Source organism: Corvus moneduloides, chromosome 12, assembly GCF_009650955.1.
Source record: "Corvus moneduloides isolate bCorMon1 chromosome 12, bCorMon1.pri, whole genome shotgun sequence".
Classification (NCBI taxonomy): Eukaryota; Metazoa; Chordata; class Aves; order Passeriformes; family Corvidae; genus Corvus; species Corvus moneduloides.
Window position 1 is genome coordinate 19,321,849 of NC_045487.1, and position 23,989 is coordinate 19,345,837.

General features: G+C 41.7%; 1 protein-coding gene across 1 annotated transcript in view; it reads right to left on the reverse strand.

Moving 5' to 3' along the window:
• Positions 1-1,709: 1,709 nt before the first annotated feature.
• CMTM4 (CKLF like MARVEL transmembrane domain containing 4) overlaps positions 1,710-23,989 on the reverse strand; it is a 36,873-nt gene continuing 14,593 nt past the window's right edge. The window contains exons 2-4 of the mRNA XM_032121491.1: positions 20,553-20,729; positions 11,268-11,366; positions 1,710-10,364 (exon numbers count right to left, since the gene is read on the reverse strand). Coding sequence (XP_031977382.1) covers positions 10,191-10,364; positions 11,268-11,366; positions 20,553-20,729 — 450 coding nt within the window. The 3' untranslated portion in view covers positions 1,710-10,190. The remainder of the gene's footprint in view (positions 10,365-11,267; positions 11,367-20,552; positions 20,730-23,989) is intronic.

Genomic DNA, 23,989 nt, shown 5'->3' on the forward strand with positions numbered 1-23,989 from the left:
AAGTGTGGTTTTGTTTGGGGCTTTGGGGAGAAGGAGTTTGGGTGGGGGGTTTTTGGTTTGGGGTTGTTAGGGGTTTTTTTTGGTTGGTTGGTTGGAATTTTTGGGGGGTTTTGGGGTTTTTTTGTTGCTATTGCTTTTGTGGAGTTTGGTTGGTTGGTTGGTTTTTGTTGTTTTTTTTAAGTAAGTCAATTTTAAAATCTATTTCTGTGAAGAGGAAAATACTGATTCCAACATTAATTTTCACCAGGAAATACTTGTCCTTTTCATTTATGTATTTTGGACATAGCCCATCACATTTTTTTAGCCTGATCCATGAATTAATTAATTACAGTCTTCCCAGGAGACTGAAGGAAGACCCAGTGTCTAAAAGTTAGACAAAATAATTTCTTTTTCTACATTTGACAGCTGATGAAGCTGCTCCCAACCCAGGAGCACCATGGATGACCCTGGATAATGCCACAGTGCTGACAGCCCCACACAGGCAAAATGAACTGGCCCCTTGTAAGAGCACGTGGCTCCCTCAGGGAATCCTTCCCTTGTGCCACCACCTGTGCCCACCTCCCCACACGCCCCTGATCCCTCCCAAGTGTCCTCAGTGCAGCACCCACATTCCCAAATCTCTTCACAAACTCCTCCATCCCCCCATGCCTTTCCACAGTTCTCACCTGTATTGACTCAGTGCTTTCAACTCGTACCTAAAGCACCTGGAAAACAAAACTCCCACCAGCACCACTTGCAACCCCCAGCCCATGAGGCAGCAGAGTATTACCCCACGCCCTGGGGCATTTCAGCCAAAAAAATCTCTTTCCAGTCCCAAATGGGCAGCTGCAAACCCCACGATGGAGCATTCCAGCCCATGGCAGCACACCAGAAACACTCCAAGAGCAATTCCACCACAACCACCTGAGCAGCAGAGCAGTTCCACGTTGTCTCTGCTCCCTCTGACCTCTCATCAAGGCCTCTCACGTGGTTTCCCATTAATTCCTGCATCCAGGAGTGTCCCACGGACAGCCCCAGCCCAGGCTGCTGTGGTGGTGTTTAATCCCCACACACAAAGTGCATTTTGCAGCTGCCCTGGCTGGATTATGAACCCAGGAACCTCCCCAGTTCTGGACCGAGGGGTTCTGCTGCCTCTTGGGGTGGTTTAACCCCAGCAGTCCCCAAGCCCTTGCAGGGCTCGCTCTCCTCCCAGCACTGGGATCGGGCAGAGAACGGGGAGGTAAAAAGTGAGAGAACCCCTGGGCTGAAATAAAGACAGTTTAATAGGGAAAGCAAAAGCTGTGCTCACAAGCAAAGCAAAACAAGGAATCAATTCCCTGCTTCCCATGGGCAGGCAGGTGTTCAGCACCTGCAGGAGAGCAGGGCCACGTCCCCTGGAACGGTGACTGTGGAAGACAAAACACCATCACTCCAAACCTCCCCCTTCCGCCTTCTTCTCCCCCTTCATATACTGATGTCATAAAGTCTGGAATATCCCTCTGGTCAGCTGGGGCCACCTGTCCTGGCTGTGTCACCCCCAACCTCCCAGGCACCCCAGCCCCTCCCCAGTGTGGCAGCACACGGGGCAGAAAAGGCCTTGGTGAGCTCAGCAATAACAAAAACATCTCTCTATTATCAACACACATCCAAAACAGCCCCACACCAGCCACTGGGAAGAAAATTATCCCAACCCAGCCCAGCCCAGGCCATGCTTACAGATGAAGATGCTGTTTTAGTACTTTAATATGTCCATTTATTAAACAGGAAGTCCTTCACAAATGATTCCGTACTATATTGATTGGGCTAAGTGTTAGAAAACTACCATTTCTCCTACATACAAAAATACAGACTTTTACCACTATGAAGAATGATCAGAAGAGTACCGTGAAAACCCAGAGAGCTCAAATCTTCCACTACCAGAAAGAAAAGACAGAAAGACAACTAAATAAAAAAAAAATGTACAAAAAGTATTGCACCCATATACAAAAGACTGGGAAAGCAAAATGACATTTAAAACTGATAAATACACCATTTAAATTATGCTGCAACAGAATGGGTTTTAAAACCAAGACTGCTTTGTATATTGCAAGACTTTACAATTCTTCAGCTTGTGTTTTTTGATTAGCACAGACACCAACAGAAAGGACACAACAAACTGAAAGATGGTTACTGGTGCAGGAACAAGCTGGAGGTTGTGTTTTCTTGCAGAGTACCTTGCCTTTGAGCCTGGTCAAGCACTCCCAGGACACCTTTCCCAGCCAGAGCTGGCAGCTGCTGCTCTGCCACCAGTGAGTTCCAGCTGTGGGCACAGCAGGAAGGTGCTCCCAGCTGGAGGCACCACTTTGGACCAGCTGCTGCAGCACCGGGCTCTGTGAGAACTGCAGAACTCAGCAGGACAATGGGAAACCCTTCAGGGCTGGGAACTGTCTCCAGGTGAACGTGTGCTGGCTGCTGATACTCCTCCAGCCCTGCAGCAGGACCTGGTGATCAGTGGAGCCCTGGCCTGCAGCCCCCGAGGCGAGGGGCACTGCCCAGGGAAGGACAACAGTCGGGTGCTGTACTCGCACACAGAGGATGCTCCGAGGATTCTCCAGGACAGAACATCGCAGGTTTTATTTCAAAAGCAAAGTACCAAGGAGATTACACAGACTTGTGCTCATGTGATAAAAGGAAAATTGCATCCCCTTTGCTCAGCCTGAATGGAATTCTAACCTGGTACTTCCATAATACCTCTGAGCTGTTTGCAATTACAAACCTGTCAACACAGCAACTGTAACCCAGAGGGACAAAGTGTTTTGGTCAGGCCTGGATGCTCCCTCCTCAGAAGCTGTAAATCATGCATTATGAGCTAGAATTGGAATGTTTGGATTGGGCTGCAGAGTCTGTCTAGAGGACCCAGAGTCAGCCCTGAGGATACAGACATCCCACACTGAGCATCCCTCCACAAGGCTCAAGGAAGGAAATCTGGAGCACCAGAAATGTGCTTCATCTCCAGGCTCAGGTGGCAGCTGAGGGCAGAGCAAAGGACACGCAATCTGTGATTCTCTAGGGGTCAGATTTAGTGCACACAGGCAGGGAAGGCAGTGACCACAGCAGCCATACACCTGGTGTTGGTGGGAACAAAGCACAACGAGGCCAGAGCTGCATTAGTGACTCACATTACAAAAATAGTGTTTACTGGATTAATAAATTTACATCTCTATTCCTGTGAATGACAAGTGTTTGTACCACACATGGAAGGCACCCCAGGTGAAGCAGTTTTTCGGTATTTGTTTACAATTCTGTGAAAAGACATACAAAGTGTCAACTTCCAAATCAAATTCGAGCATTATAATGAGAAATAAATACATACTTTACTATTTTATTGTGGGTTCCTGAACCCTTACAAACTTCAACATATACAAACAGTTTCAAATGACACTAACACAGAAGAGAGTAAGTCTAGACAGATATAATGATTAGCTAAGTCATTCGTCCTATTATGTCATAAATGTTGTGTCTAAAGTATAGAAATCATTTTAAAATGCAATAAATTGGCCACAATATATAAATCAAAGTATTTTCTTACGCCAGGACTGTGGTGTATGAGTTAAAGCTCGATGAGCTGTAGTGCTAAGACACTCTCCCTCCACAAGATCCAACAACAGAAACCAGTAAACATTCAAGATTAAAGTATAAACAGTAGAAAAATGAAGGTACCAATTGTTGTAATAAAAGGGTGCTAGCCAGGACCACTTTAACCTGCAGACATCAGGACAGCTGTAACATCACTAAAAATATTTAGACAACACTACTTTGGGGATTAAAAGGTTACCAAAAGTGATAAATCAGCCTAGTTAAGAGAGGATGTTTTCTTTCAGACACATGAAGGTTTTAATTAAATATGTCTATTGAGACATTTGTCCAAAGCAAAACAATACAATACCCTGAAATTTCCTGTGCTCTAGACAATAGCCTGTGACAGTCACAAGAGGCAGATGCTCAAGTTCCATTCTGTTACTCACATCCAGATGTTATTAAAATAGCTGTAGGGACCAGCCCCAATCAAAAAATAAGAACCCCCCCAGATACTCTGTTAAAACAATCTGGCTATTGCCTTTTTAAACGCTCCTATGTCCTCATTCTGAAGCCGTGAAGAAAGTTCCCACATCCTTCCATAAATGCTAACTGGCTTTTTAAAGTTTTACCCATGAAGTCCATGGGATACAGATAAAACCTTCGTAGTAAACACAAAGCTCTATGTTATAAATATGTCAATCAAGGTAACTATGTATACTGTATATAAAATTAAATATCTTCTGTTTGCCAAGTATAATTTAAAAAGGAATATCTGTGGCTAGTTATAAAAAAATATTTATTAACCCATAGAGATTAAAAGGCAATTTCATTAACTCCTCCATCCAACATAAATGGAAGAGCTGCACTGGGATTCTGGATAGGTAATTTTATCTAATCACATTCCTATGATAAATAGACAACTTTCATTTCTGGGCATATATAAGAACACTTTTGAAAGCTGCATATCCCAAAAGAAAATTAGATTGTGTTGTATACTCTAAATTAAAGGCTACCAGAAATCACAGTGTAAGCAGATTTTTTAAAGATTACTTTTAGCATACAAACGTTTAAATTATAGACAGATTTTAAAAAATACAACACAAAAAAAAAGACCAAAACAAGGGAACCCTTTCAGGTTGGACAGCACCACTGACTTCGTCAAGCAGATCTCTCAAGGTGGCCAAGTGGCTGACAGGGAAAATAATATACCAGGAAAAAACCTCTAAAATGTCATTCAGAGATTTCCTGAGTATTTGAATAAATTCATTTTAACCAACTCCCTCTGTCAAAATAAAGAGAGAGGACACAGCATAATTTCTATGAAGTATTTTCAAACATTCCGTGTGTTTTTGTACTGATTTCAGGATCATTTTAGAATGCTTTTGTTGCCATTAAAATCCACACGCAGGACACTTCTATCTGCACAGTAATTTTGAGCTTTGCTGGCCCTCCAGACAACAAACAATCCATTATTTCACGCTACAAGTGAGCCAAGTGTCTGATTTTCAGAAGTGCCACACGTTGGCTTTACTCCTTCCCGTGGGACTGAGCAGAGCCTGGATCCCCTCTGGAGCAGCTCCTCTGGAGCAGCTCCTCTGGAGCAGCCCCGAGCCAGCTGGAAGCTGAGCCTGGGCAATCCCAGCCCTCTCTCAGCCCCCCCGAGCTGCTGAGATCACCAGGACCACCATGGGTGCACAATCTCCCCACTATGGGTTCTTACTGTCCATGTATCCCTTTGAAAGCACTGGATTGTCAAGTGTCCTCCTCACATCTCAAATTCCTTATCAGACTGTGCCTTTTTATTATCCCAAGTATCTGCTGAAGATTTTTGGCTCCAGAGCTCTCAGGACAAGAACTGTTCTTTATGTTCTTCCATGGACAAAGCTGTTCAGTATCCCAGCTGAGCAGCAAAGAGGATATTATTGTCTACACTGTCTGAACTGCTATTAAGTTTGGTTTCATTTTTTTTAACTATGCCCTAAAAAACATCATTCTTGGTTATTTTAGATTTTTGGTGAGTTTTTTTCCCTCACGAAAGAAAACAGTAGAATTATTACAAAGTTGTCATGAGACGAGAAAATAACAGATACAGAAAGAGGCTGAGGAAGAGGAAGGAAGAAAGGATTGCATTAATAAAGCCACATATTAGGTAAGCATCTGCTGTGCCTCCACATCCCCAAAACAGCAGAGCAGTCCCAAACACCAAACTCATTTAGAGACCTTAAAGCTCATGAAAAGCTAGTGGTGCACTGCCTCAGACCAGCCCCGTGCAGCCTGCAGCAGATCCACTCCTGCTGTGTCCATGAACCACCAATTCCGCTCTGCTGGGAGGGGCAAGCAGCACATGGGACAGAAAAATTCACAGGGGGAAAAAATAAACTATTACCTCAGGGAAGAGTGGGAATCTTCCCCTCCTCTTTCTAGAAGCAGCAATGAAATACAGAGAGGTGAAACAAGTCCAGACCGTGCCACGAGACGCAGAGAGCAACTCATGACAAAGCCAGTGAAGAAGCGACACACGCTGCTCCTTTTATTGAAACCCCATGTCAAAGACACCTTGTAAGTGAAAGATGAGCTGCTACCAAGACACAGATCTTTGCTGATGCTGTGCTCCTGAATCCAGTGATCAACACAGGCTGAAATATCAGCTCAGTGCCTGTCTCTCAGAAGGCACAGGGAGATCAATCTCTACCCCTCCCAAGCTCTAAGCACATGGCTCCTACCAGGAATCTCACACCAACACCAGCTTCCCACAGTCCCACGGGAAAGACCACCCAGCCCAAGCCTCCTAAGCCATCAGGAAAGGGAAGAGCACCAGAGCTGAAATAAAGGCATCTGGACACGTTCTGATCTTCCTGGCACTGCAGCAGACACACTATATGGACCAACAAACAAGGCTTAGCAAGAATTAAATATTAAAGCATCAGATCTATGAGGCACAAATATTCCAAATGAAATGAAAAAGTGGAGAGAAAGAAGGAATTGGCTTTCCTCAGACACATAACTCAGTTCCTCTGGGGCTTTAGGAGCTCCTGCTGGGGCCATTTGCACAGCACAAGGATGTGGGACAAACCTCACCTGGGCAGTGAGAGGCAAACAGACTCTTCCAGCACTGTGTAACAACTCCCAAGCTGCTGCTCCAGTCAGATCTTACTGTTTAATATTTTGATGTCTGGGCATAAGCTGCAGAATTTAGTCATTTCTACACACAGAAATACACAGAGATTCCAGGTCTAAGGGCCTTGTTTGACCAAAGGGGACTCATCCAAACCATTACTGTTTCAAGCATCCTGCTCCTACCAAGTTCAAGTGTTTGCTCTAATTTGGTTCTGTTTACATTGGGGTTTGAGTCCCTTTATGGAGCTAACAGCACCCTTAAGGACTAAAAGGAATTATCCCTATGTGCTGGCAATTACAAGCAAGACTGAGAGAGAAGCAATTTAATGTCACTTTTCTAAGCAAGTAAAAAAAAAATTTAAACTTTCTACCCTGTTTTCTTCCTTAAGGGTTTATTTGTGTGACTGCAGTTAGATAACAGCCTTAAAACAGTACCTCTCCAATACACTGTGTAAAATTAGCTCGGGGGAACGAGCCACATATACATCAAAGTATCTTAATATTTCAAATGTAGTTGTCTCTCACAGCTACTTTATTTCCCTTCCATATAATCCAAATAGTAAATAATGTCTCTGCAGAGCAATAATAGCTCAAGATTTTTTAGAAAGTATATACTGTACAACACTAAAAATCATCTTTGGTCCCAAAAATCAGGAAATTACAAATTTACATTTGCTTTTCTTTTACGAAGTGAATCAGATAGTGTTTTTAAAATTAATGTTCTCTTTTGGATTCCACCCTGAGAGTGTGCTAAGCTCAGGGTGTGATGGAACTAATAAATCCTGCCATTCTCAGCTGAAGAAAACTTATCCCACCTGCAGCAGCCCCAAGGCCATTCCAGCACCACTGCCCAAGGACTGCACTGCACTGGAGGTGTGACTGCCCCACTCTGCTCCTGTCACTGCAGCTCAACAGGAGCTGGGAGCTCACTCCAGACAAAACCCCAGAGCTACTCTTTCTCTAGGCAAGGAATTTGAAAGGTACTGAATTCATAAACCTAGAGAGGCACAAGAGCTCCCAGAGCTCTGCCCCAACCACAATGAGCCCAGGGAGCACAGGAGAGGATCTGGGAATGCTCCTTCAGCCCTGGCCAGCAGCCAGCAACAGGACAGACTCCTGACAAAATCCCCTTGGGACACCATCCTGGTCCCTGATTTCAGATGGCAGCTCCACTCCAAAAGCATGGATCTTCTGGAGAACTGTATTTTGGATCTCAGTAGGTGAGTTTGGCTTGATTTTGGTTTTGGTGTGGGATGTTTGGGGTTTTGTTTTTTTGGTTTTGTCTGGTTTGGGTTGGGGTTTTTTACAATCTTTATAGAGACTGCTTTGATGGCAGTTTACAATTCCAGACTGGGTGTGCTTGTGCTACTTTCGAAAGTCTTGTAATGACTGACATTGCAAACTCTGCCAGTCCTGGGCAGTGCTGGCAAACAGCAGGGCTGTCACAGCAGTTCTGGCAGTAACAAATTGTTCTTTCTTACCACCCTGGCCATGGAACTGTCACGTACTGCTCAGGGAATGCACCCAGGTGAGACAACCCTCTGTGAAATGTCTCTGTTCTAATCCAACACCAAGAGTTGGTTCCATCTTCTTTTCAACTGGTGTTCCCTTTGGCATTACATCCAATAAAGCACAATAAAATTTTACTATAGGAACTGGTAAACCATCATTCACTAAGAAAATGCAAATTTTCCTTAACCTCATCAGTAACTCTGAATTTTAATCTCCATCTTAGCCCCTAAGGTGAAATGCACTGTAGATGTCAGTAAAAAATGAAAAGGCATCACCTTTGTCACCTTTTTTCACTCATCAAAATAATTCTCTGCTGCTCAATTTGAATATTGCAGCATTAGGTTCACACCTTCACTATCCCAGTTCCCTCCAGTATTATAAAAGCCCAGGCACTTCTCCTGATCTCCTGTTTGGTGTCACCTGGTTTTCATGGTTAAAATAACTTATCCACCATACACTGCCAGTTGTTCTTAAGGCTCCAGGTACTGCACCCACCCTGAGGAGTGCAGCTCCATCAGGACACAGAAACTCAGGCATACATGGCAAACAGTTCCACTAATTCCACAGATTTTCATTTTCCTCACACCAGAAAGGAGTTCAGCTCTAGAGATCTTCTCCCACACACACTGTCTTCACACAGGCACACAAATGCCAAATAATGCACTACAGAGATAAAAAACACCAAAGAAACAGAAAAATCTGAAGAGACATCTTCCTAATAATATTGTGACATTGTCTAGCCAATTACTGCTGAATTTGAGTTGTGAGTAGAGAAAATGTAATTCATTCACTGGAAGTACAAGGAAAATAAAAAAAACCTTCAGTTAAGTAAAACTATTTCTAAACAAATCAATACAATCGTATTATTTTCCAATTAGCTAAATTCATTTTCCAAAGAACTATTAGGGGAAAAAATCTGCAGAAACACCCAGTTAAAATAAAAATCAGGTTTACCTACTACCAATGGGTTTAATTTTAGAATAACCATCCTTCCAAAAAGAAATATTTACTTTACATGAATCACAACATTGCAACCTTAGGAACACTTTAAAAGCACATAAATTTTTGCTAGCTCTTCCTTACCCTGGGCTTGGAGGGAAAGCAAGTTCTAGCAACAATTTCTAGAAATGTTGAACCTTAAAAAAAAAAGAAAAAAGAAAAAAAAAAAAGAAAAAGAAAAAGAAAGCCATGGCTGGAATGTAAGTCTATAGGATGACAACCCCTTCACTCTCTACTGTGCCCCTCAAGCCCCTTTCCTCCACCCTGTCTCCTAAATATATTTATTTTCCCACTTTGGACTGAAAACTGGAATGTGTCCCAACATGAGCAGACAACCACCTATTCACACTCAGTGCACCCCCACCAGTGACCACCCCAGCCCCAGCCCAGTTCAGAGCTGGCCAGTGGCCCTTTCCCAGCACGCTGCATCCATGAGAACACGTGGAATGGAATGGTTATCCAGCAGCCAGGCAGGTGTGCCAGAGGCTGCAGGGCAGGAGGAAGCAGGAGGACAGACAGACACAGTTTGGGATGGACAGACCCCGCTGGCTGACACGGGCCGTGGCTGAGTTATTGCTGTGTGCCCCTGGCTCCTTGGCACATCTGGGTGTTCCACCTGTGCATTTCCCTCCTCTGTCACCCAGCCAGGGTAGGGCTGCTCTGTCTTTGGGGCAGATGAAGGAACAGTGGATCTTCAGAGGGGGAAGGAAACTACTGTGCAGTTATCCAAAACAGAAACGTACTTCAGCACATATATATGTTATATACTATATATTCTATGAGCTATATAATATATGCACATATATATGTGGAGAGCTTGGAGGGACCTTCCTTTTGAATGACCAACATTTTCTGCCTCCGTGACAACAGCTTCTGGCTCAATGCATCTCTGCACTCATGTGCAGGGCCGGGCATCCTTCGCCACCCTCGGATCTGCCTTTTCCTCCTTAAATAAAGCAAAAACCCTTATTCCATGAGGGAGTTGAGTGCTTCTTTTCCCTTTCAGTCCCATCTGAGGGTCAGCGTCACGCGTCCAGGCGCTGGATCTCCGGGCGATGCACGACCTCCCTGGACTCTGTCCGAGCGCGGATGTAGTCGCTGGTCTGGCGGCTGCTCTGCTGCCTGCTGCTCATTCGCCACTTCTTAATTGCTAAAAACGTGTTCACAGCATACACTGCCATTGCCAGGAAACCAAACACCTACAAGAAGCAGAAAGAGTTGTCGAAGACAATTTCTGAAAACAAGAAGAAAAGCACTTTCACAGCAAAGTCCTCAGAAGTTCAGTTTCCTGCATTATTTGCACTGACAAATCATCACGGCCTGGGAACTTGTTTTTCTTCTTCAATGAACTAGAGAATCTGCAAAAGTGACTAAGATCAATGATCCCAGAAAACAAAGTTCTCTGACTACCAACATGATAATTAAATCCTGCAGTGCAGCCCAGTGGAAGACCCCCTTGTAAAGAAACCAGCCCTTCATCCAAAAGCTCATTCCTCAGGGTGCCCATGAAAAGTGACAAGTCCAGAGCCTCAGCCTGGAGAAGCAGCTGCTTTGCAGTTTTTCCTCTATGCTTCTGCAGGACTCATGGGATTTTAAAAACCAGGTTTGAAAAGAAAATAAAAAAGAAAATAAAAAGAGGTTGCCAACTCATGCACAAAATTAATTTGCTTGAACTGACTGTTGTAGATTTAAAACCCTGAAGTGCTACTACATTCACTCCACAGAACAAAAAATCATGTGTACTGAGCAAGAACTCAGCAAATTATGTGTAAGCAGCTTCAATTTCTTCTGAATTTTTGGCTCTAACTTTTCCATAGGCTTGCAACATAGAGCAGGATCATGTAAGGCAGCTATAGAGAAAGGCAAGTTCAACTGCAAAGTGTTCTCTGCAAGTCATTTTTCCACTATTCTTGCCTCAAGCCTTAAGACAAAGCTCCAAGGATGTTAACCCTCTTAAAATAAGAACTACCTTATAGCAAACTGTAAAATTAGAAGTAAATTGTGATGGAAAAAGCAACAGGTGTATTCAATCAATGAGTAAAAGTTAATTCTAAGTTTTAATGCAAGATAAGGGTCAGATATAAACAAGTTTAAATTCTTACCACAGCAGCAATTTCTGCTCCAGTTTTATGGTTTAAAGCAGCAAGTACTACAGAGGCAATGAAAAAGAAGAAAGTGCTGAGTCCAGTGTTGACCAGATCCTAAAAAACAAATTCAATAGCATTACTAAATGATGATTGTTTGCTTTATCAGAAGTGATGACACAGAAGGGTGGAACAAGAACTGCAGCAAGTGCTCAGGTGTTGCACAGAAGGCAGAGGCAGTCACACAGGACCAGCAGCAGCGTTTGCTGCAGTCCCACAGCACACAGAGCACCCTGCAGCCCTGGGCCATCAGCTCAGCCCAGGCTGGCTCCAGGCAGAGCTGTCAGCACAGGGATGGGCTCACCCTGCCAGAGCCCAGCGGGTGCTGAACCAGCCTGGCTGTCAGACTGGGCACTGCAGGAACCTCTGATCCCACATCCCAGACACCAGGCAGGAGCTTTTCTACCCATTCCTTGAGGCCTTCACTGTACAAAACTGTGCATCCTGTGCCACTTCTGTGAGTAACAGCTGCCAGTAGTGTAAGAACACAGAGATTTTTACCTATTTATTGCATAAAACTGGTGTTTCAGGCAGACATTTTAGAACATAAGCACAGCAACATGCTCAGGGAAAACCCCTGCTTTGTTCCAAGTGAAGAAAAACAACTTGCTACACACAATTCAAGTGCTGAACATGTCACTGGTGTTCAGACGCTGCTGCTGCCATGCCTCGCCTCAAACAGGGTCATTAACATGTCACTGGAACCAAAGGAAGAATTCTGTATGGCAGGTATTTGCACAAAAATAATTATATCAATACAAGACAAACCGATCAGACTCGAGGGAAAAAATATTCAAGGGTGTGAATAACAGAAGAAACAAAGTCTAGATTCATTCAGGACAAGGTGTTCAGTGTGTTATCAGGATACCTTTCACATCTGATGTGTATGGACACTGCGCTATCTGCATGCTCCCACTAAGCTGGGGAACACCATTCCCAAACCACGAACGAACCATGGATGAACAGGTGAGGTCAGGGTGGAGGGATCAAGAAAGGACAATTCAGCACAAACATGAAGTGGGAAGCAAATACTACCATAGGCAGAGGGGATGGAAAGAAAACCTGCATACAAGATTGCTGTGCAACTTACAGGCTTGAGGTGAAGAAAAAAACAAAAAACCCACACAAAACAAAACCACAGTGAACACAGCAACTCCCACCATATAAAACCAATCACAATAATTAGAATTCAAGGCCAATTTCTTCTACTTGACTCTCTTCTCCCACATGCAAGGCAGGCTCACTTCCTGTTACAGCTCCTTCACTTTTTCCATTTTTTAAAGATGATTTTATTTCATTTTTGCCCCAGAGTGCATCTTGTGAAGTGCAATAAGAAGTCAGGCTTAGAAAATTTAAGACATGACTCTAAACTGACTCTGCTGGGTATGAATCCCATAACTATGTTCCAGTTACACAGCACAAAGACTTTGAAGGGAACAGTGCCATCCAGCCACCCCCAAAACACCTCTTTTCCTAGCCATGATTACAGAATGTTTTAGAAAGTAACTGTAGAAATGGAAGTTTCTGGCACGGTGTTAATTCACAGGAAACTATTTTGAGGGTACTGACTCAGCAACAGCTGGTTACCAAAACTGAGTGTACAGACTGCATGAGGCATCACTGAGGCCTGATCCTCACCTCCAACAGGGACCTTCCCAAGGAATCAGAGAGGCTTCCATGGCTCATTGCCACTTCCACTCTCATGTCCAGATGTCATGAGCCCTGTAAGACCCAAACTCTTTATCAAATAGTAAAGAAACAAAACCAAATTGTGAGTCTCACAAATTCCTACCAATTTTTCACCTGCCTGTGTAAAGAGAGAGATTTTTTTATCCCTGCTCAAGCTTACTGAGATAGATGCTACCTGGCACTTAGGACATCAAACAAATCCAAATTCTATTAACTAGCTATTGGCAGTTTTAATTATAGAACTTTTGCTTTGCAGAGATAAAGTTTAAACTTTATATAAATAGAGGTATTAGAAAATAAATGGCATTCCACAATTTCTGCAAGCATGCCCCTCTGCAGCTCTGAGTTTACAGCTCTAACTGGGCTCCTGCAGTTGCCAACACGAGCTGTGGTTCTCACCTGCACAAACCTTTTTCCCACTAGAGGGGAAGTCTCACTGTATCTGCAACAGTGTTCAACATTTCCACCAAGTCTCTATGTAAATACATGTGTGGCACCAAGAATGTGCAAACTAAATATTGAGGAGAGGGCAGCTACGCTCTTGGATAATTTAAAAAAAAAAACTAAATTAGTTCAACTCAAGGTCAAGCTGTGTATTTTACTACCAGAGTACATTTGGCATCTACAAATCCTAGAAGAAATAATCCAGAAGAACTTAGTAATTACTGTAGGCAAGCATCTCAAGAGGTGCTGCCATGACCAAAAAAAAGGGAGAAAAATCACTTTTGCACTCCTTTGGACATATGGACACGATAGGTGGTAATCTTAACTTTGCAAGGGACACTGGAATGCTGCATCCTGTTCCTGTATCCACATTTTTAAAAGAAGGTTGAAAAATTGGACAGGGTACAGAAAAGAGCCACAGAAGTTATTGAAAGGAGGAGAGAATTTCTCACAGTATGAATCAAAAGAACCTAAACTGCTTTGAATATTAAAAAGATTGAGCTGTGCACATGAAGACTCCAGTGTTCAAACAATCAAAAATACTGGTTGTTTTAAAAGCTTAACATCAGAAAGCCAACAAAATTAACAGCAAAACAAAATCAACAGCTGCAAAGTTAAGGCAGAAGTAATACTCAAAATGAAGCTAATTTTAATTGCAGGAGACCTAATCATCAGAACAAGCAACCAAAGCTGTATTTAATATTCTACCCTTTCACTTCTTATAATCCAGGTTATGCTTTTTCAGACACATTTTGTACTTCCTTAGTACCATACTTAAGGATGACATGGATGATACATGATGGTCTATGATTTATGGGGTCAGATGTGCTCATTAATTAATCCTGCTGACCTCTGACTTTTAAAATCACCTTGGGGACCTTTCCAAAGGAGCACAGTGTAAGCAAGATGACCAGGCCTGCCCACAACATGACACATTTATCACCCAGCTCCACGCTACAAATGGACCTTGAAGGCTTCTTTCAAGAGCTCTGAGATACTGTAGAATATAAAATCCTGCTGAAATTAAACTGCTGATGCCTTTCCTAACGTGCTTTGATATAAGTATATCAGAAACTTGTCATCATCACTGGCATTTTATTCTAGTTTACTTTTTACAAAGAATATCAAATTCCTTACAGAGAATTCAACAATTTAAATCTAAAGAATTGATTCTATCTTGAGGCTCCAATTTATTCATCTCTGCAATTTCATTTGCCCTGTTTAGGTCAAACCTTTCTAATGCAATTAACAATTGCTTTACATTCCTACAATAAGGCTGGTTTCTGAAAAAGCCAAAACAAAAATGATCTTTTATACCCCCAGAGCAGACTGTTGGGAGCTTAAGGAGCAATGACACTGTCACACACACATGTAATGGTAACATCAGAGATGCAATTAGCAGTGGAGGTTTTTAATTTAAAATGTGGGAGCTACTACTTAGAGCAGAAAGATAAGAAAAGAAAAAAACAAGGGGTTTGGGCGAAGTCAGAGCAGAAATAAAAGCAAGAAGTAAAGAACCCTCCCTAAAATACTCTTAAATTTTTTCCACGTAAGAGAAAATGAATAATCGTGACAATAAGAAGAATAAACTAATTGAAAAAAGATGAGCTGCTTCAAATCTGGCCATGATGGAGCTGAAGTTCTTGCTATTATATTTATAGACAAAGTAAAACCACATCACAGAGGTAAAAGAATTTCTGCTGAAATTACAGCAACCTCATGAGACAGTATGCTGTGCCATAAAATACTGTACAGAGCTGCCATCCACAACAGAATCAAATCTTTGAGCTGAATCAAATCCACTCCAGGCTGCTGCTGCTCCTTTTCTCCTTTCCAAAATTACTTCTGGTCACTTGCTAGTTTATTTGCAAGTAATTCTGTTCAGTCCCCAGTGGTCCTGTCAGTCCAAAGGAGAGCATCCAAGGCCATGGATTTGCTCTCTGTCCCACTCAGAAGGAGGACAAGGCAGAGATGTTGTAACTCATGGATGAAGAAGGGCTTATGCCAAGATAAATATTTTATTATAAAAAAGGACGACGCTTTTGTTCTGCTGATTCTGCTGTAAAGGTGGGAAACCCCATTCCATGATTCTGTGATCATCCTACACTCTTGGTTTTAAGGGTCCAGGCAGGTATGGCTCCTGGACTAATGAGGATGCAAAAGCTGAACTGGTGCTACAAATGAGAGGTCTTAATAGACTTGAAAACTGCCAACAAGTCACTCCTGACAGCTGCAAAGCTCCTCAGCTTCCAAGCTGCTGCTCAGCCTTCCAGGCTGGGACATCACCAGGAGCTGCCTCTGATGCTCAGAGGCTTCAGTAACATCCACTTGCCTTTATCCACAGCTGTCCACAACTTCACACAAGCTTTTAAGAACCATTCAATCAAAATTCCTGCCCTGCCTTTTTATCCTGTATTTCATCCTGCACAAGTGACCAGGTACCCTTTAAAAGGCAGACAGTGCCATATCACAGTTGTAACTCATGTGAACAAAGATATGACATTTAAACTGGTGGTTGGCCTTGCCATTTGCTTTCTGAAATCCAAACGTTTACATCTAGATGGAGATTAAAGTGACTAAACTAATGCACTCTGGAGAAGCCTGCAGATTTCAACAGCATGACTTTGCCACAAAAGGTGACAGCAGTGGCCTGCTGGTGTCTGATTTATCTTCCACAGAAGATGGAGCTCCAAGTAACATCTCTTTTTAGTTTTGTTTGGGGTTGCTGGTTTGTTTGTCAGGGGAAGGGAGGGTGAGTGTGGTTATTAATATTTCTTTAATTCTTATTTTAAATTTTTGTACAACGACCCTCATTTTTCCTCCAACCAGTACTTTATTTGCAAGGTTTGGGAACATTTCCCCTTGCTTCTGTATGAACTTATCAAGTTGAAGGTTACAAACAGTCAGTCCTCTAAACCAAGCACCTCTGGTCAAACTCACATAATTTTGCTCTGTTATTAAACACTGTTTGAGTATTTTGCACCACAACTAAAAATAAAAAGATGGTTCCTCAAGCAAAAAAAAGTGCTAGGTAGAAAGAACCAAATTAACCATATGAGCATTAATTGCCATCTCTTCTTTCCCTCATTTATTTAGTTACCTTAGTAAACACAAGATCCACTTAAGCATTGCTTCCCCAATAAGAGTCCATAAACATCAATTTCAGAAAGTTACTGTCACAAAGCAACAGACCACACCTGCAATAACTACCAAAATACATGGTATTTCTTGCATTTAAAAGTTGAGACTGCATTTATTACAGAATAACATTTACACCATGCACCAAATGAGAACAGTCCATGAAGAGCCCAGAGGGAATTAATTCTAACAATTTTTTTTAAACTTATAAAATGTTCATTTTTATCCTCAATAGGTACTACTATTTTGAGAGCAGTAAACATAAAGGTCAAGGATGACTGATTTTTCATTCAACAGCTAAGGAAAGCAAGATGTTTGTTCAAAACAGAAGGGGGGGAAAATAAATTAAAAATAGAAATAAAGATCAAGATTGCCCTGTGAAGGCCTGTGAACTGCAGCTTTGGAATTACACCCTGCAGAGGCAAGGCAGGCACAGGACAGTTTGTCATTTGTGCACCACATGAAATTTTCTGCCAACTCCTTCAAGTGTCAGTTGCATTGCATACAAGGTTTCATTGCCACACAGTGAAGAACCCCAGCCCTGCAGAGATGATGAAATCGAGTGTCCAGGCAGCACAGAGCTCCCCAGCTGCTCCGTGTGTTGGAACACACACACCTGGCTCCCCGTTTGCTCCCTGCTGCTTCCTTGGGACTGAGTCCAGCCCAGTGGAACTGATTTTGTGCTGTGCCCAGTTCTGTGCCTCACTTCTGAGGCTGCTCTCAGCTGAAATACTCTGCAGTCAGAACTGCAAAAACACTCCCATAACTCCAGTGAGTGCATCAAGAAAGTAATTTACAACCAAAAAATCAATGGTCAAAAAGTCTTGGAAGATTTTTTTCCCTGCACCCACACAAACAGTTCATTCTACTGGCTGACTGTGCAATGATTTACACTGGTACTCAGATAATCGGGTTTCTCTTGTCACACAAACAAATCCAAGAGACACTGCCAAATTCCAGCGTTCCCAGCTCTTTGGCAGCTCTGAGGGGTCTCCCTGAGAAGGAGAGAGGATCCCAGCACAGGATCCCAGTCACACTGCAGCCCCCGGGGCTCCGGCACCTCTCCTGCCCAGCCCTGCTCCTGCAGGGCCAGCTCACGCTCCCCCCTTGGATACCAGAGCTTCAGCTCTCCCTGCACATCACATGAGACCCAAACCATGAATTTTAGAAAAACGACAAAAGGATCATTTAGGCAAAGACAAAACTATGGCAAAATTCATTAGCTCTCTGAAAGCAAACGTGTCCGAGCTCCTGGTGGAGCAGGAGCTGCTGTGCTCCCCATTCCCCTGGGCCACTCCTGTCTCCCTGCAGAACGGGCTCCCTTTGAACTGTGAGGCATAAAGGAAATGGAAATTTCCACTGACAGGTTCCCCAGCTTTTGCATTTTTGCATAATATTGATAGTGCTGCACAACACAGACAAGTGACTGTTCTTTCATCTTGCTGGAACAAACCCGCCTCTCTCCAACACACCCAGACAAGGCTCTCTTCTGCCCTCACCAGCTCCATGTTTCTTGCATATTTACCTCAGGAAAATATGAAAATGACTGGCGAGTCTCTAATTAGGATCAAAACAAATCTCTTTTCCCCAAACGGCTAAAAATACATATTTAAAAAAATTTAGCAACTTTGCATATCTGTTAGATCCTGGTCTATACTGATCCACATTTTCATTCCAGCCAGGGACAGGGGACATCTGCCAATATCCACAACATGCTGGGAAGAATTCTAATTTTAATAAACTTTTAAAGCAAATAATCCTGTGTTGGACAACAGTAGTTGATGGCCAGGTACTGTCTAATACACAGGATCATTTGAAAGCAGATGGTTTCAATGGTTTCTAGGAAGAAGTGCTGTTTTTAAAGAAAGATTTCTTCCTAAATTTAAGTTGATTAAATTCCTTCAAGCACTGCAACAGCCTCTTCTTTTCACACAGCTTCTAAAAGCAATGTTAGAGACTTTCCATAAGGGAAATATGCATTATAAAGTCATATATATTTTTAAAAGCACATATCTTGATGAATTTATACATAAGCAGGAGTGACTTCCTCCTAAAGCACTCAGGGATGTGAAAGACTGTTGTACAGAAAGCAACTCCTGTAGTAACTGTGTCATATACAGAGGCTGCAAAAGTATAAAAAAACCATCAAAACACAGGAAAGTAATAAATATTGAAAGAGGCAAATAATGTATGAGCATACATTTAAATGGTAAAGAATAAAATGCCAAAATAAGCAAAAGAAAAAAAAAAATCAGCCAGAACCCTACATTCTTAAATTTCTACTAACTTGGCCAAAGTAATGTCCCACAGGTGTTTTATCAGCAGCCTTTGATCTCACACTCTGTACTGCAGGAACAGCTGTAGAATCACAGAATGGTCCCAAGCACTCTGAATTAAAGAAGGTACTCCCTCACTCCTGTCAGAGGAACAGTCCCACCTGTTTGCTAAAATCAAATAATTATAAATAAAAATCAAATATAATCAGATTGTTGAAATCTGTAAAAAATACCAGGAAGAAGGACGGTGTCATCAGTTCATGGAAGACACAAGCTGCCAGTTCCCTTCTCACTTCTGGAGAACTGTGGTGCAAGGATGGAAGAAGCATTTCATCTTCAGTACACAAGTAACAGAATGAGACTTGGGAGATCATGGCAAATTCCTTCTCCCTCTGCATCTGGCACTATGAACTAAAGCAAAGCATCTGCAGTGTATTCCAGGTGCCTTTTGCTCTGATCTGCAACCTGCTCAGGTTGCTCCAATGCTGTTTAGGCAGGGGGCTCAGAGCGTGACCACTGCTCAAAAACCAAAATACCTTTATAAAACAAAACAAAAAAAACCCACAGCACAGCTGATTGGATTTTTAACCTCACCTTCCCCAAAAGATCTCCTAACAGGTGCTATGCAGAGACAATTGATGCTGCCTCAGAGGGATAATTCCTGTGCAGTTACCAGCCACAGCTCACAGAACACCTGGTCTATCTACCAAGTGCTCTTAGAAGGAGTTCATCAATAGATTATGTAGGCCCCGGGTAGAAAGGATCATCTAATTCCACGTTCCAGTCTCAATTTAAACAAGCCATTTAGGCTTAGAAACGAAGCAAACTGCAACATTAATAAATTATGTTTTAAACAATTTTTTAAAAAAATCACACAGAAGCCTAAAGACCTCTGGGACTCCAACAGTACTTGCAAAATTACTGTTGTAACATAAAACAGATCACTGGCACAATTGCATCTGTACTGTCCAAAGAAGTTGGTATAAATATTGTCCTTGAAGCTGACAGATCTTTTGCTAGAGTGACTTAACATGTTGATTTTGTGACCTGTGTTTATGCAACCCAATCTGAAAGTTTAACTCATAATACAGCATGAAAATAGAGACTTGTACAAAAGGAATGTGCACTGCCAGCAGTTCTCTTCCTAAACCTCCTTATATCTGAGAACACATTAAGCATTGCCAGTCAATGCTTAATAGTTATGTGTGTAGGCAATACAAAACACCTGATTTTCACAGAAAACACTTAATTTTTCTACACTACTGCCCAATGATTGTATTAGTCCGTGTAAGAAAATATATGTAGCAAATTTGTCCTAGTATAAAAAACCCCCAGGTTAAGAGAGAACAATGGGCTACTGTAAATACAGCATCTGTCAAAGTTAAATAACTGCAGGCTTCATTTTTATCCACTTCATCCACAAAGCATAATTGCTGGCATTAGCAGGAAGTTTGTCCTCCCAAAGACAATCTACCAGAACACAATTTTAGTTCTATTTAATGTAGTTTAATCTTGCTACATTTCACAGCTACATTCTGCTGTTAGCATTCAAAGTAAATATAAGTAAAATTTATACTTTACTCAGCATAAAGATCACTCATACACAATATTAAACAGGAGGAAGCAAAGACCAAAGACCAAACTTAAACCAGATTTGCAGCTATTTTTAACAGAGTGAGAATTTGCACCAACTTACAGTAAGATTCCAGTTGATCTGGGGTATTCTTGTGTGAAGGTTCAGACTGAACAAAAGCAGGAGAGCACCGGTGACCACCAGTGCACTGCAGCTCACAAACTCAAAGAAATAAAGGCCTTCGCAAGGGGAGCATTCCATGATGGTCTCTATGCAGATGAACGCAGTCAGTGCCAAAAGCTGGGAAGAAAAACAAGTGGAAAAAAAAATAAATAGATTTCCACATTTTGAAAGTAGCCACAAGTATTCCTGAAATTTCCATTGGGAACACACGATCGGTTTACACTCAGGAATGTGTGATTTTAGTTTACAACAGGGCACTGTCTCAGGAGCAAAAACAAAAGCAAATTAATGTAAGATTTTCTGGATTTGTCCCGTTCAACAAAGAACACTTCAGCAAAATTACAAGGACTCTAACAGCAAAATGACCAAGACACCCCAAAAAGCATGAAACCCCTGCAGGCCACCGGCTTAACATGCAAACAGCGCCTCAAACACTTTATTTCATTTTTCACTCATGATACACTATTCCAAAACTAGAAGATGGAATGCATTTGTCTACTGGACCAACCTCGAGCACAATTACACAGTATTAATGTTCTGTGATTGTGAAAGACATTTCAATAAAGATTATTACTTAAAATTCACTACCAATTCAGACCTACATTAATTCAAAATAGAATAGATTCAGGATTTCTACTGGTCTCCAAAAATGTCTGCCTTTTTCACATTTATCATCATCAGTACACTATATTTCATATAAAACCATATTTTATGATTCCCTTATAGGACAATAAAACAAGCAGCTAAGAGATGAAGGAAAATCCCCTGGTGCTGCAAACACAAACATGGAACTGGGATAATGATAGGTCACACTAAATTCAGAAGTTAACTCTTGGAAGAGTTATCTCGTGTGGACTCTGGGAAGAGATGAATTCACCATTTAGTATAAAACACTGACACTCACTGTACTTTTAAATAAAGTCTGCCCAGTGGACAAAACTGAAAGGTATCCACCCCCGAGCCCAGCAGCAGCCAGCAGGGACAGCTGCCAGCACATGGGCACCACTGACACACCTCGGGCACGCAACCCTCACACCAAGCTACGTGCGAGGGGATTCCTCCTCAAACACAACTGACAGAAGAGCAGCAGTTGCATGGATGGTTTGGGGGTTTTTTGTTGTTTTGTTGGGGTTTTTGCATTTTTCAGGACAAGCAAGGAAGGCCTTAAGAGTGTTTTGCTTTGGTTTTCAGGACAACCACCCCCATCCGCCCACTGACATTTTTTAGAAAGAATTCTCTTCTTGCTGTGCCACAGAATTCTAACGAGGCTCAGTAAGCACTTCAATCTGAGGATGAGGAACTAAGGGAGATACTTTCCTCAGAGCCAAATATTCAACAATCTGAATGTTTTGCACAAACATAAGTTTAAAAGATTGACAGAAGCCATAATAAAAACCAATTTCTGCTAAATCCTTCTTTGCCAATTTCAATGTTTTGCAGATACCCTTCCTTCATGCACTTTTTATGTTTCATCCATTGGTTTGTCTTTGCCTCCCACAACAAAACTTGCAAAATGATGAAAAAGGGTTTTGAAAGAATTCACCATTTTTGCCACTAACATGAGCAGTAATTCTAAGAAAAGGACAATACTCCTCATGTTCATTTGCCAGGTACTTCAGAACACAGTAGAAAATCTAACTTTAAAAACTAATTAAAGCTCAGCAGAACTACTTTAATGAAAAAACCTCACACTTGGTTGGAAAGCCTCTCACAGTTCACTTAGCACATGTTCATTAAAGAGAGCACATGCCACACTAATTTTTGTCAGCTAACAGAGCAGGCCAATTCACATCAAACAAATTCTCAATGGATACCCAGTGATTAAACACTTCAGATTTTATCTTTGACATTGAATAGCTTCAGAAAGAAAGATCATGCATGAAATGGAATATTCGGAATCAATGCAGAATCAAAGTCAAACTATGATTACAACAATGACACACATACCAAAAAAAATTACTGTCCAGACACAGACTCATTCTAAAGTATTAGCATGTAATGAAGTTCATCCTCTCTGTACACACGAGCCTCAAAACTGAAGATGAGACTGAATGCAATTTAAAAAAAAAAGCTTTAAAAGCCAATCTTTGCTCTTTCAAGAAGAATCAACATCACATATTAATGCTAAATGTCAGCCAGCAAAATTTTTACTTCTGGATTTTGCAATATAATAAAATTTCTAATTTTCTTGCCACTATTTTTAATATATTATGACACTTATAATTTTTTTCTTTTAAAATAAATGGTTCTGCAATATTCTCTAGAAATACTGTAGTACAAGCCCCAAAGATCAGGTTCATTTTCTCAAAACATGAACAAGTCTGAATTGTGCCACCAACATCTGGCTGAAGGAGCCAAAATCTCTGGCACATCAGTTGCTAGGCTGGGCAACAACTCCGGTGTTTTGCTGATAAACTTTTACACTGACTCTTCTCCACACCAGGCAGCATTGCTTCTTCAAGGCTAACACACCCACCTTGGCTGGCAAAGCTCAGAAGAGCCCAAAGAGTCTCCTGTGTACAGCATTAGAAATTAATTACATACTGAAGGTGCAGTTGGAGTAATGAACTCAAATAATCTGGTGTTATTTACGTATTCCCAAGATCAGAATTAATGAACTCCAAAGCAACTCTACATTTAGATTTCATTTTATCCCTTAAGAAACTATAAAATGCATTTATCTGTGACACACTCTGGTAAGAAAAAAGTGTTAGTTGTGTACACTTAGGCCTGACTTAACCCAAACCATTTCAAACACAATTAAGATGTGCCATCAGTTTAGGACGTGCAGCAGTGTGCAGTGCCTGGGGTGTGGCAGCCCAAGTCTATTGATAAATTCATCAGACAGGCTGGGAGAAAACCTCGATTGCTTCCCTGTCTGATGGAAGGAGACAGGAAAAGGACAACACTCCCATACACACAATTTATTTCTAACTCTTTGGTACTTCAAATAAGATTCCAACTAAATGTGTTATTATTTTTCTTCCAATAAAAATGTATGTCCCCCTTCTCAAAGACTATCCATCCTGCCAGTGCTACAGTAATACCCTCCTGCTACCTGCCATGACTGTCTCACAGCAAAGCTATGTCAAATAATGAAATCCACATTAATCATTACATCAGAAAAAAGCTAACCTCCTACAGAAACTTCCCTTTTTCTAATCACAATAGAAATCTCAGTCCTCAATACAAAATATATTCCCTTTAAAACATCAGGATAATCTTGTCCTCCTACACATTTATGAACTTGTCAGAAGCATCCTTCAAATTAACTAAAAATCATATGAAACTTCTATAAAAACATACTTAGTATCACTTTCACTGGCCATTCCCTCAGAGAGGAATCTAACTTTGTTTTCAATAAAAAAGCAAACTAC